The sequence below is a fragment of the Hypomesus nipponensis genome, chromosome 14 (genome assembly GCF_054491055.1).
Source record: "Hypomesus nipponensis isolate SF chromosome 14, ASM5449105v1, whole genome shotgun sequence".
NCBI lineage: Eukaryota > Metazoa > Chordata > Actinopteri > Osmeriformes > Osmeridae > Hypomesus > Hypomesus nipponensis.
In genome coordinates this window covers 11,087,595-11,101,201 of record NC_140374.1, presented here as the reverse complement: position 1 = coordinate 11,101,201, position 13,607 = coordinate 11,087,595, and the positions used below count along the sequence as shown (strand labels likewise).

The window sequence follows — 13,607 nt, the reverse complement described above, 5'->3', positions numbered from 1 at the left end:
GATGATTTTAATACTGTCTTTTTGAATATTTATTTATTTATTTTTACATATTTATTTTCCATTTGGACTCTCTTGAACAATCTGAACAGCCAGGCAGGCATACAGGAAGGTTTACATGTTACATTATTTTCATCCCAACCTTAAGTGTGATTTAATCCATAACTGCAAACTAAATACACACACACGTGTAGCTGCAATTTACTTTCGCTGCTTCTTCCGTAAACAGAGGTAAATATTGTTCTTGATCGGTCTGCTGTGTAGTGATTAATTACAATGATTGGTTTATCTGTTACCACAGTTGTTTTATCTTTTGTTGTCTCTTGTATGACCCTAGTCCTTTCTACTGGCCCATTGCTCTTTATCAGCTCTTGTCAAGGTGGCACAAATGCTGACCCAACCTTGCCACAACTACAATGACATATAAGGTTGTTTAAAGAAACTCCAATGTTGGACCTCTGTGAAGGCATGGATCTTACAGCCTAGGTACAATGGGCCAATACAACCACTATCAGAATCTTCCTGCCAAAACGGAATGGAAAAGACAAAATTCAAAGGAAATCACAAGACCTCAAGGGTGAGCTGTATTGATCCTCCCTTTAATTTCAGTTGCTAATAGTTACATGGTTGATTGTGTTTGATTTGTTTGAACCAATCTGAAAGTCAATGAGTAGGACATCTCAATAGCTCATCCCCCTCCCCTATTTATTTTTAGAAATAAATCGTTCAGCAAATCCCTGCGTCTACCACTGCTTCCAACTGCCTATTTTGGTAAACTGACCACAGGAGCAAGGCAGCCCCTACACCAGCTGTGTTTGAGGCAGGGGCCAGCATCCGGCACTTCTAAAGCCATTCTTTTCACACTGGGGTGGCAACCTTTCATGTGTAAGCTGTTACATCAATGTAAAAATGCTGCTTTTCAATGGCCATCAGTGAAGAGTGGATCTGAGCTGTGACTGATGAAATGACTGCATTGCTATGTCACCAGCAATTAAAGTTTAGACTGTAATTCCTATTGCAGGAGCTATGTAAAAACATTTATTTTTCCTGAAATGGTCTCCAAGATGTGTTTATGACCACACACATAGCAGTTCTATCATATCAGGCTTGTGTATATGGGTTGGTGTTACATTTAATTCCTTTAGAAGACGTTTTTATTCAAAGCGATGCTTTGTTCTAAGGTATTTCAGTCAAGGGGTCAGGGGGGGTAGATAGCTGAGCGGTTATGGAATCGGGCTATTAATCAGAAAGTTGCCGGTTTGATTCTTGGATGTGCCACATGTTGTTGTGTCCTTGGTTAAGGCACTTCACCCTACTTGCCTCTGGGGGAATGTCCCTGTACTTACTGTAAGTCGCTCTGGATGAGAGCGTCTGCTACATTACATTTACATTTAGTCATTTAGCAGACGCTCTTATCCAGAGCGACTTACAGTAAGTACAGGGTCATTCCCCCGAGGCAAGTAGGGTGAAGTGCCTTGCCCAAGGACACAACGTCATTTTGCGCAGCTGAGAATTGAAATGGCAACCTTCTGATTACTAGCCCGACTCCCTAACTGCTCAGCCATCTGACCTCGCTAAATGACTGACCCTGCTAAATGACTAAATGTAAGGACAAGGCTGTATTCATTGCCACATCGCCAAGAAACCATATCTCTGCCACCAGGCATGGAGAACTAAAAAGAATACTACAGTGCAACAAAAACGTCTATATTACTTAATTACAGGGCAACAATGTGTTTACGTGTTAAGAAACGTTGTAAATTACTTCTACCACTCTACAGTTTGTTTCTTGCCACCCACAACTATAACTGACCAACAGAGGAAGGGGTATGCTACTTAGTAGATCAAAGTGTCCATCCCCTGACTTGGGGAGGTACGGTTGTTTGAATGTAATCACTTGTGTAATACATTTTCCTGATCAGAGGGAGACTGGAGCAGAATGATCCATTCCTCCTCGCAGTTATGGGGGTGGGGGCTGGCCTTGTACCTCTTGCAGAGGGGGAAGGAAATTTGAGTTTGATCCTAAAACACAGGTGCAGCCATATGTGTTTCCCTTCTGTTGGTGTCTACTTCTGTCTTTGAATGTACCTTTGATTTCTATTGCTCCAAATTCTGTTTCTAACACTTTTGTGTATCTGTTTATGCTCGGTGATGCATCGGTGATGTCTGCCCCTTTTGCTGTTTGTCCTTCAGTCCAGGCTTGCTCTAAATCTGAGTTGACAAGAGTTTGTTTGATGAACACAAATCACAATATGTCAATTTTGGACCCTTAAATTTTATGGGTAAGCCTAGGCCTATATGTAGACTACAGTGTAATGTAACAATGTTTTTAACGAAGTCCGTTTGTGGAGGAGGAGCACAAGCCAGTCTGTCAATTGTAATATTAAAATTAGTTTCAGAAGCATGTGTATGAATACTGTATTGAAACCTTTTCCGTCTACGGGTTTCGTTATTGTGTCAAATGGCGTGTGTGATAGGAGAGGGGTTTCAGAGGCGTCATGCTGAGCCGATCATTGTCTCTCTCACACTTTCTAACTAGCTGTTTCACAACGCTGAGGCGAGGAACGAGCCAGCTATATCAGCAGTAGGCTACATGCGGATGAAAAGCAGCGGTGCCCCGAGGGCTCTTTCTTTCACCGTCGATAGCTTTTTCTCCAAACCAAGTACTGGAATACAAACACATGGATGATAAGAGTTGGAGTCAAAGGATTTGTAAAATTTCTAAATGTTTCTCATTGTCGTGGACTAAATGACCGATTGGCAGATGAACAGTTGAAATGAGTCGACGAGACCAGACTAGCCCATCTCGATTCAGTATTATCAAGTGATATACTTTCAAGCCACTACCGTTTACCTGGATCCATCACGAAGGACACCATGCGTGCAAGGGTGCATTTTCCACCGATTTCGACAACGGTCTGTGCATGTGCTGTTGGAGTAATCTGACTACTTACGCGTAGGCTACTTTGGTGAGATTTCTGGGGTCTTCATTCGCCTTTGCCCGTCCTCCCGCAGCCTAAGTCTAGCCGAGTTTGGAGAGCTCCATGCATTCGCGAAGGTTAGTGATGTGCGTTTTGTACCTTGCACATGGCATGCATTATACGCTTCCAAAAGTAGAGATTTGTGTTGCCAATAATCTAGGATCACAGCGTTTCTTAAAGCTTTCAAATTTTCGGCGCGGACAAGTCTACTGTCAGTCTGTCACTCGCCCATCTCCGATGTAGCCTACATGATTGTTGGCCTTCTTAACAAATGTCTTTCGTTTCATATTTAAAACACTCAACCTCAAATGTGTCAAGCCAATTATCTACCTGATTTTATCCTACTTTTTTAACAGAAACAAACCTTATATAGGCTCAACAAGCTTAACGTGAAAACGAAATCATCTTTATTGGAGTAATATTTCCATTAGGCCTATCTTATTGTAGCCTATATGCTATAACACGCATTAAATATACTTGTCTCTTCACTCTGGCTACGTATCAGGCTACGCAAGTCTGTATTAGGCAACAGGACTAGATATATATTCCCAAGACTGATTAAGCAGCTTTAACATGGACAAAACAAATTGTGTTGGCTAAATGCATCTGGATATTGGCTGAACTGTCGGCCGACTGTCAGTTGCTATATTGTTATTAGATTACAGCGGCAATTTGGCAGGTCACCATGTCGTGTCCTCCACATTTACAATCAACTGACCCCATGTGCGTTTGTCATGATGTGGGGTTTCATATTCAGAATTATAAGCGCCATCTATTGGAAAACTGTGCAATATACTCGTATGTGTGAGATTGCAAATACTACATTTTCATATTTCAGCGCAATCACTGTTATAGCCGATTGAACAGAACCAGGCCTATGGATTTCAGTTGACGAGGGCATACAGTAGGATTTACTTCACTGCATGAGTCTTGCCCCCCTTGTAGGCTAGACCCAGAATGTCTGAACGGAATTATGAGTTTTATCGGCCACAGCATTCATATGGCTACTAGAGTGTAGTAGTAGATTATGATGATAGCACCATTTAACAGATTATTGATGCAGTCTTGTCTTTACTGTAAGTAGTTCCAGACAAATTAGATCAATTACATTTGTTTTCCTGAATTGCACCAACAATTCAAATTACATAGCTTACTGAACACTTTGTGCCATTAGACACCTGAACTGCCTGACATGAAACAGCAAAGTGATAGATGATCTTGGTCAGATTTGACAACAGATGGATTTCAGTGCACTAAAATACACCACCTCAATGTGATTTACTTCAGTTATGACCCTCAACTCCCCAAGACAATCCATTTAGCAGCATTGTAATGTTTGTTAACCATCTGATGTTACAGGTAGCTGTTGAAAATTGATAGTAAGCCCAATCATGTAATTTTCTGTAGCCTTCAATCTTCAATTGTAGTTCCAATTCAGAACACCATACAAATAATGCTTTAACTCTAATGTTTTGTGTGTAGGCTAATGTCAAGGATATGTGGTCTTATATGAAGTAATACCCTACACCAGTAGGCTATCCACACCAGTTTGGACATTTAGACTTAGTTTTAAAATGCCACAACAATGTGTTCCTTAACTGTGTTTGTATTTACTTTAGTAAAATGTATTAGGAATAACCTCCTTGTGTAACGTAATTGACAAACACATTAGGATAAACCTTTTCTGCACCTAACGACCAACTATTTGTTGGCTACTTTAATATAATTTGTGGCTATTAGCCTACTGTTATTATGTAGTCACGCTATTAAGACCAAAGGCTTTTCAATCCTACAATGCAACATTAAAGAACACAGTTTGCATTGTGTGACATTACTCATTATGATTATATAAATATTACCTAAACACGAAAAAGGCATGGATGAGAGGCTTATTAACCAGAAAGGTTTGGTCTATACATGCTCTTAATTTCTTACATCTTTAGCAACACATAGCCATCTATTCCAATACATAATACCTCTTTTCAGTCTACTATGTATAGCTTAACATAATACATGCAACAATTCAAAACAGGTTCTTAGTATGACTGCGGGTCAACGTGACTTCAACGCATATGACGAACAAGTCCGCACACTGAAGCGTAACTTGAAACTGAGAAAGGGCTGAGGGCTGCTATAACGCCTTCTCATTGGTCCAGTCAGTAGTACGCTGCACCCTGTTGACACTCCCTAAATGGAAGATCGATTGCCAGCTTTTACTGTGTTTTGGACAAGTAAGAATGCATTGAATAGCTTGCAAACTGGAGAGAGTGAATTTAACATTGGATCGTTGTGCATTCGTCTGTACTCAAAGAATTATATCGACAATTTCTCAACAGTTATGAGACTCCACCAAAACTTTTTTTCTTCAACTTGATTTGGTTTGGACAGGGATAGGAGAGAAGTGCGACCCCGATCTGGATGGATGGTTATGGGGAAAGGAGCAGGATTTTCGGCGCTTCAAGTCGGCAGGATCCTTGTTTTGTTTCTTTCCCTTTGTCCTTCGGGTAAGTTCTTAAAGTATAAAGTGTTGTAACCACACATTGTTTTATTGACTTATTCAAGTAAGTATCGTTAGTATTTTACTCTCATGAAGTGGTGCTTCCTGGGCTACTGGGCTAATACGTAGTAGCCTAATAGTTGCCTGACACATCGTGTCCTGTTTTCTCAGCAACAAAAAATAAACGTTTGTTGCCACAAAACATGCTTTGACAAATAGGCAGGGTGTGTGGTTTCTACTTTCAGCGTGGTTCACATGCCTGGAATGTTATTAACGTTAACATTTAAGTTACACGGGGCAACTTGACTTATTTCAGGGAGGATTCAAAACAAATCCATGTCAAATATGTCAGTTTTTTTGTGTTATCTCTAGTTTTGAGTAAACTGAATCTTAGTTCATAATATCCTATTCTATAGCGTCGTAGCGTAGTAGGCTACCTTCAGCTACTAAAACCCCGTGGTAGTGTTTTGTTTGGGGGAGGGGGACACTATAGGATTGCAGATTAATTCCTCATCAAGCTTTTTCTACTTTCCCCTTTTGTTTGAGATCTAAATAGACAGACATAATATTGTGGACGGAGCACATGTGTCCCGTTCACAGTGTCATTTCCCAATGAGCGGTGTTGGTTAATTTAAGTTGTCAACTAATCTCCCTCATAAAGACTTGAAAATGCCTCAACATCTCAAGGGTCGCTTCACTCAACTCAATTTGCACTTTTGGCAACTCTTATCGTCCACTCTTTTAAGTCACTTAGGCCTACTGTCAAACAAAGAGTGATGATGCTGTGTTGGTTGTTGACGTTTATTTAAGATTGAGATTAGTTTATTGCCATTTATCAGATAGATGGTAAATGCCTTTTGTTGCTGTGAGGCGGGAGGGTTGACGGTGTGGGGGTTGGAGGAGTTGTGCGTGTGGTGAAGCCATTATTCAACTTCATGTGTGACTTCAAGGTGTTGAGACATTAGATCAGTGTTTTTTTCTGTTCAGTGTAGAATGGAACACTTCAGCTGTTTTTGTGTGTGTTATAAAGTATACTGTATGTGTCAATCAGTGAAATCCTAGACCACTAATAAATTTTGGATGATTAGATAAGGTGTAGATTGTTGTGTAGTTACACATGTGCAAAGTCAATGTGAATACATTAATTTCAGTTTGTTAGAAATCATAAAAAAAAAATCATGTGTAAGTTAAGAAGCATTCACGTGAAATAACCTTTTTTTACACACAAAACAACTGTTATGGATATTGTCATAGTGCAGAGGTGCATTCATTATTTTGTATGCTCCAAACCACTAAGTCATGTAATTTAAGTCAGGGAGAATGCTTTTTGTAAATTATGTTACTCTTTGATTACCGTCTTCTAAAATGGACAGGTGGAAATCTTATATATCCAGTTTGACCTGTGGAATGGTGAGACCTCCTTTCTGTTTCACCCTCTGGTCCTGGACCAGCTTCTTTCTGGAGATCCTGTTCCTTTTAAGGGAGCATTCAGGGCCTCTAGCCTCCCCCCACCCCAACTCCAATGCTGATGAAACTCAACCTAATCCCTTCACACAGGGCTAATTTATGACTCCGCTGGTATCCTTGCAATGGCAAATTACATTGTCTTCATTCACAGACAAAACCCCCTCCTGGTTCACTGATGCAAAGTCACCACCCCCACTCCCCAGCTTCCAGTCATTGGTGTCTCTCTTAGTATTCTGTATGGTTCCTTAGCCAGGACAAACCTTTTATGTAGTTGTATGTATAGAATGGTTACCCCTATGCATGTTGACAAAAACAATCTGCTCCGTAAAAAGATACGTCTTAATTCAAGGGTTCTTTTGCACGACATACCTATACATGCACAAGTGTGTGAACAGTGATCATTTTGTGAATTTGGCCTTTTGTCATTTGAATCTCTAGTTTGGTCAAAACTGAAATACATTTTTTAATAGAGAGCCTGTACATAATGGAGCTGACACTGAGGCACTTGGAAAAAACTTGGGGAAACGTATTTACTTTTATATTGAACAGAGTTGTTCAATAGAAATGCATGCTCAGTTTTTTTCAAAACAGAGGATTTGTCAAGAACAGCTTTTGATTTTCTGAAAGAATCTGAAAGCATGGCACTTTAGCTGCATTTGAAAGTTCAAATGTAGACAAGGGATACATATTACCATGACTCTATATAATGGACTACGCGGGGTTTCTCCAGAGTTTATTCTAAAGCTGTCCTGTCCTCCTCCATAGTGAGTCTGCAGTGCAAGATCCTCAGGTGTAACTCTGAGTTCTGGGCATCCACATCAAGTTCTGGCCCAGAGGAGGAGTTCTGTACGGCGCTACGAGCTTACAACAGCTGTGTACGGCGGACAGCACGTACCTGCAGGGGTGACCTGGCCTACCATTCAGCCCAGCATGGCATTGAAGACCTCATGAGCCAGCACAACTGTTCCAAGGAGGGGCCTACCTCACAACCTCGGACCCGCACCCCGCACCCGCCACCCCCACTTCAGCCCGAGCCAGACAGCCAGGAGCGTTCGGATGGGCCGGAGGTATGCCACTACGAGCGTAGCCTTCCCAAACATGCAGCTCCACCCAACTACACCCACTGTGGCTTCTTTGGAGACCCACATCTTCGCACCTTCAGTGACGACTTCCAGACCTGCAAGGTAGAGGGGGCTTGGCCTCTCATCCACAACAAGTACCTGTCTGTCCAGGTGACCAACACCCCTGTCGTGCCTGGTTCCTCTGCTACTGCCACCAGCAAGGTGAGATCTTCTGTACTGTTCTGTTGACACAACTCTCTGTTGAATACATGAATACAAAGCAAGTACCAATATTATATACTTAATATATACAGTAGTTATTCATGCAGTTATTTTGTAATTGTTGTCAAGCAATAATGTTATATAAATATGTATCTGCAGAATTTGAGCTATTTTACGATGCTAATTCTTTGCAGTTGGGCTTAGGCATACATCTTTTTTAAATCGAGGCTTTCTGTTAATTTTTGAAATAATTAAAGTTGTAGACACAGTCGTGGAACTCTGAATAACATGGACTCTGGTTAGTGTTGGACTGGGTCCACTGCTGAAGAACAGGCAATGCACCGAACAATTGCCGAGATCTTGATAAGCTTTACTTATGATATGCCACTTTTGTAAAAGCAGGAAAACATCAAGTGCTTTCTCCTTTTGCTTTTACTTTAGACAACTAAGACTAATGTGAGGCCAGCTTTGTCTGTAGCAGTCTAATCCCTATCATTGTGTGTATGTGACTTTTAAAAACTGTTGTTTTAACTAAGTGCTCAAACCATGCAGGAAACTGCAGTATTTTCTCCACATTAGTTGGCCCTCGTACCTCATAAATTATCATTGTTTTGTTTCACGGTACATTGGGCAGCCTGGAGGGCTGCCCCTGAAATGGCTGTCTGTAGAACATAAGGTGAAAACAAAGAGCTAGCAGCATTTGTAGTCTGCAAATTCACTTATATGCTATCCACAGTGGGTCCAGTTTTGGCAGTCCCTTGCAGAGTATCCTGACTGGAGGCTGTACGGCGAGACATAAGAGGACTTTGTTCGTAATCATGTAGAGCACAGACCAATTTTCTATAATCAAGATCTCCTAATGATGCTCTATTTAGCATTCAAGACTTTTTTGTGCACTTGAAGTAATGATATTTTTACATAGCTGCACTCTGTACCCGGAAGCAAAGGAGACAGGTTTTTAAGTTCTTCAGTCTGGATAAAGGGAAAACAAGGCAGCCTTATGCCACCTGTACAAACAAGAGGCATTAGTTCTGTGTTGTGTAGACCCCTACTGCAGAGGGAACCCTCTGGAGCAACAGTACTTTCACTCAGAAGATGGGTTGTGTCTAAATGTGTGTCTCATATATATTATATATTAGTTAAATATATTAGTTAAATTCAAGATTATTGCTAGACCTCAAGATTTAAGTGTAAAAAAAGAAAAGAAATAACTTTTAATTACAATTAATAGAAGTTTAACTCTAAAGATGAAAGAGAGCAAGTGGACAAACAAATGCAGACAACCATGTGGTGAGGGATTGGGGTAGTGGAGGTCTTGACTAGGTAATAACAGGGCATTTATGGAGCTCTATTTACCCCTTCCCCCATCCCTTCCCCTCCATCCCCAGTGCTGCCAGATCAGAGCCCCCTGGCTGTCCTGGGGTCACTTCTGTGACAACGGCTCACTGGCGTCCTAATGAAACCATGCAAGCCGAGTAGTGTCCAGCCTTACTTAATTAGCCGCAGAGCACGCTCTTCCCTCCTGGCTCGCTGCCACTCCCCGAAGCACAGTTCTGGGGTTCAGAGGCAGGTTCCTCAGCACTATGAATGGCTCGTCTTTGTGTCTGCAAACTGAGGCCTGATTTAACATGGCCTAGAACCATGTTTTTCTGAGGGCGTTTACTTTGGCCTCCCCCATGAGCTGTAGCTGAAATGTGACACTTAAGTGAGGTGGTGGGCTAGATGGGTCCAGTGATGTTCTCAATGCAGAAGCACAAAGACATCCCTGAGCTATTTGTGGAGCACAACTACCAACTCATGTCTGCATAAAAGAGATGATTTGTGCTTTGGAATATATACCATACGACATTTAGAATTCACACAATGAGCTAAAATACAATTAATCAAATTTCAGATGTCAAAATCTGATTCTATGGATGTTTGCTATATTTATTCCCAAAAAGAAGACATGAAGATGTATACCCAGCCATTCCATTCTGTCAGTAAAAAATATAACTTTGGTTTTCTCCTCACGTTCAGCTGACTATCATCTTCAAGAACTTCCAGGAATGTGTGGATCAGAAGATGTATCACGCAGAGACAGATGAGCTGCCTGCGGCATTCGCCGATGGCTCCAAGAACGGCGGTGAGCGCCACGGTGCCAACACCCTGCGCGTGGTGGAGAAAGTTCCGGGCCAGCACGTTGAGATCCAGGCACGCTACATCGGTACCACCATCGTGGTCCGGCAGGTGGGCCGCTACCTGACTTTTGCCGTGCGGATGCCGGAGGAAGTTGTGAACTCAGTGGAAGATCGGGACAACCAGGACCTGTACCTCTGCCTCCACGGCTGCCCTGCCAACCAACGAATCGACTTCAGGAGTTTCCGAGCCCGCGCCGCTGAGACCCATGGTCCAGGCAGGGTTAGGACTGGCAGCCCCCCCCATGGCTTCACCTACCAGTCAGCCATGACCAAGTGTAAAGAGCGCCTCCCGGTGGAGGATCTGTATTTCCAGTCCTGTGTGTTTGACCTGCTTTCCTCTGGTGACATCAACTTCACCATGGCGGCCTACTACGCTTTCGAGGACGTGAAAATGCTCCACTCTAACAAGGACAAATACCACCTTTATGAGAGGGATGCATTTCTGGGCAACTCTGCACCAAGGAAGCCATATTGTTCCCTTCCATTCACCCTACTCAACATCCTGGCTGTCTTGTTGTGGATTCAGTGTTGCTGCGTTGATCCATAGACCTCTACTAACTCCATCTTCATGTTTTACCTGTCAGTGAGTGGATGTGAAACCATGCTTTCACCGTGTTGTTCGTCAGCTCACTCTACCGCTCCAGCTGTCCTGAGTGACTGCTGGCTAGAGTAGTCTTACCAGCAGGGCAGACCACACCTCTCATGTGCATTCGAATCCATCTCGGCCATCGTCTCATTGTTTTTGTTGTTGTGCGTTGAATTCCAGTGCAGGTTCTAATGGTAGCGGCAGGAGCGAGCCCTCCTCGCTCCCAGCTACGGTACGATAGCATGGTATTCAGTTGGTTTAAGGACTAGTTCTTTGATGAAAAGCAGTGGTGAGAGAACCCAACTCCCCAGACCTCTAGACATTCAGCTGGGATTAAATCCCACATTCCCACCGGGGGCTGCATGCCTATGGGAAGCGGGATGAGATGATCTTCTGCAGAAAGAAGAGTTTGCTGATCTCCTCCCTCTCATTGGTGCCAAGCCAGAGGAGCTCTCTGTGGCTAATGAGAGGGGGCTACAGGACATGACAGGGGCTTTTGTTAACCTCTGGCCAGAAGCCGCTCCCTGTTTGTTTCAGGGGGTTTTTTGGGGGGGGGGGGGAGGGGGGGGCACAGCACTCAGCCAAACGGATGTCAGAGCAGAGAGTCTCGTTGTCCGCTGTGGAGATTAATAGGTCATATTGTCAGGTCTTTTGTAACATTTTGTCTGTGTGTGTATTTGCATGTATCTGTCATTACATACAGTGTGTGTGTGTGTGTGTGTGTGTGCGCGTGTGTGCGTGTGTGTGTGTAGTGTGCACCTGAAAAAAAGAAACTTTCTTTAGGAGACATAAATCCTACTGTCTTAATATTGCACCCAAGGTTCCCATATAGACCCGACATGGTGGTCTTGGGTCATTTAAAACTGCCTCTGTTTGCCAAGTAGTTACTTCTAAGTGAACAAGCGATAGTAAAAAGAAAAAATGATTAATTATGTCGCAAAGATCCTCATTACACTCCAAATATTGCTGTTGTGATCAGACACCGTGTTTATAGTGATACATGTCTTCTGCTAAAGGATGTAATTAAGAATGTAAATTATAGCACCATTAACAATATAGCCCTGACCAATCTTGGATAGGGGGACAGAGATGCAAAAACTCAGTAATGTTTACAGAGTAGAGACTCATCTCTTTGTTCATTGATCAACCAACCAATACTCTTATACAATGGCTGACAGAGGGGCAAATTCTTTGAAGTGAATGTTGTCATTTTTTTCTTCAATCTCGACCGTCAACACTTACCAGCATAGGCGGAGGAAGATGCCTGCATTTCCTTTAGCTGAGGGAGGTATGGTCTCACTCAGGCACTCAGTCAAGAACCAGAGTTGGGCCTGTTTGTGAAAAGGGGTGTTGACATGGCTATGCTGTAGGGAACGTATGACTTGCATCTGTCTGTAGACCTGTGAATTTATGGTGTAAATCTTTGCCAAACAGCTAGCCCTTGTGCCAACTGTTTCCCATAAGCTGATTTTTTCTTCCATCTCTTTTTCTTTCTCTCTCTTTCTCTAGTCATTTACTGTTTGCTTGGTGTTAGAACTTTTCAAGATACTAACATAGTGGAAAGAAATATTCAAATCAAAGTAAGAGGCAGTCCTTGCTTTGGAACTTCCCACTTTGTCATTGCTCAGACGACTCTGTGGTATTGATCCACCATGACATCGATCTTACTACTAAGTCATTTCATTAATTACTTGGAAGACTACATTTTCTCCCCAGACATCAATAGTCACTTTGGATGGATTAATTTTGCACTGTTCCAATTCTGCAGAAAACACACCCTAAGTTCTTGTCTTTTTCACAATATGATACTTATTCTGTACAATACACAGTATTTCTGAGACAAAGCTAAAGGGTAATAATTCCCAACACTGAAGTATTTGGCAGGTCTAACTACTGCTATGGGAACATGGACAGGTGCAGATTGTCATTAGTCTGGGAAAATGTCAACAAAAAATGATCAAAGAAACAAAACTGATTGTAACATTGAATCTATGTTGATAGATGTAATTTGCATTGTGAGTTTTACGTATGGTTCTACATGTGTAATGTGAGATTGTATATGTTTGTAAAATGTTCTTCAGTTGGAATATTGTGTTTATTCGTTGTGTAGAATTTATGACTACAGTTTTGTATTTGAGAAAGGGTTTGGTGAATGTGAACTTCTCAAAAAAAAAAAAAAAAAAAAAGGAATTTGTAAAGACATGAACACCACAATATGTTACAAGTCGCAGAGATCATACCTCAGACCTAACGTATGTCAGTACAATCTCTGTGTAGTGTTGATAACCTCCGGGTTAGGTTTACAACACTCCACTTGCTTGAGATGAAACCAAACATCTTGGAATATATTCACACTGATAACTAAAAAGGGAATAGAAGAAAGGATTGTGGTGTTCATGTGTTTGATTTTGAAGCACTTTATGTTTTCTTTTACTCAGCTCTTACTAGGTTTGAACTTGATTGTGAATAATATAGGTTGTAAAAGTTGTAATGTTAAAACTACGGAGGAAAAAAAACATGTTCAGAATGGGAGACGCCTGAGAGATCAAACTGTGTTTGTATGTAGGAAAAAAGTGGTGCAACCCACCATCTGTTTATATTGTAAATTATTTATTG

At 41.9% G+C, this 13,607-nt stretch overlaps 1 protein-coding gene across 2 annotated transcripts; it reads left to right on the top strand.

Annotated features, from left to right (window-relative positions):
- The first annotated feature begins 2,415 nt into the window (after nucleotides 1-2,415).
- On the top strand, nucleotides 2,416-11,512 carry rgma (repulsive guidance molecule BMP co-receptor a). 2 transcript variants are annotated; one of them, XM_084672920.1, is made up of 4 exons: nucleotides 2,416-3,055; nucleotides 5,367-5,482; nucleotides 7,708-8,225; nucleotides 10,245-11,512. In XM_084672920.1, the coding sequence occupies exons 1-4, from the start codon at nucleotides 3,042-3,044 to the stop codon at nucleotides 10,950-10,952; spliced, it is 1,356 nt and encodes a 451-aa protein (XP_084529046.1). In that variant the 5' UTR covers nucleotides 2,416-3,041; the 3' UTR covers nucleotides 10,953-11,512. The 2 variants fall into 2 exon arrangements, with proteins under 2 accessions (XP_084529046.1, XP_084529047.1); XM_084672921.1 differs by lacking the exon at nucleotides 2,416-3,055 and adding an exon at nucleotides 5,133-5,209.
- Nucleotides 11,513-13,607: the final 2,095 nt, after the last annotated feature.

What these genes read in the sequence shown, in the direction of transcription:
- rgma (XM_084672920.1), top strand. An exon ending in TCTTTCCCTTTGTCCTTCGG is followed by an intron (nt 5,483 to 7,707) that starts GTAAGTTCTTAA and finishes CCTCCTCCATAG; the next exon opens with TGAGTCTGCAGTGCAAGATC. An exon ending in CTGCTACTGCCACCAGCAAG is followed by an intron (nt 8,226 to 10,244) that starts GTGAGATCTTCT and finishes CCTCACGTTCAG; the next exon opens with CTGACTATCATCTTCAAGAA.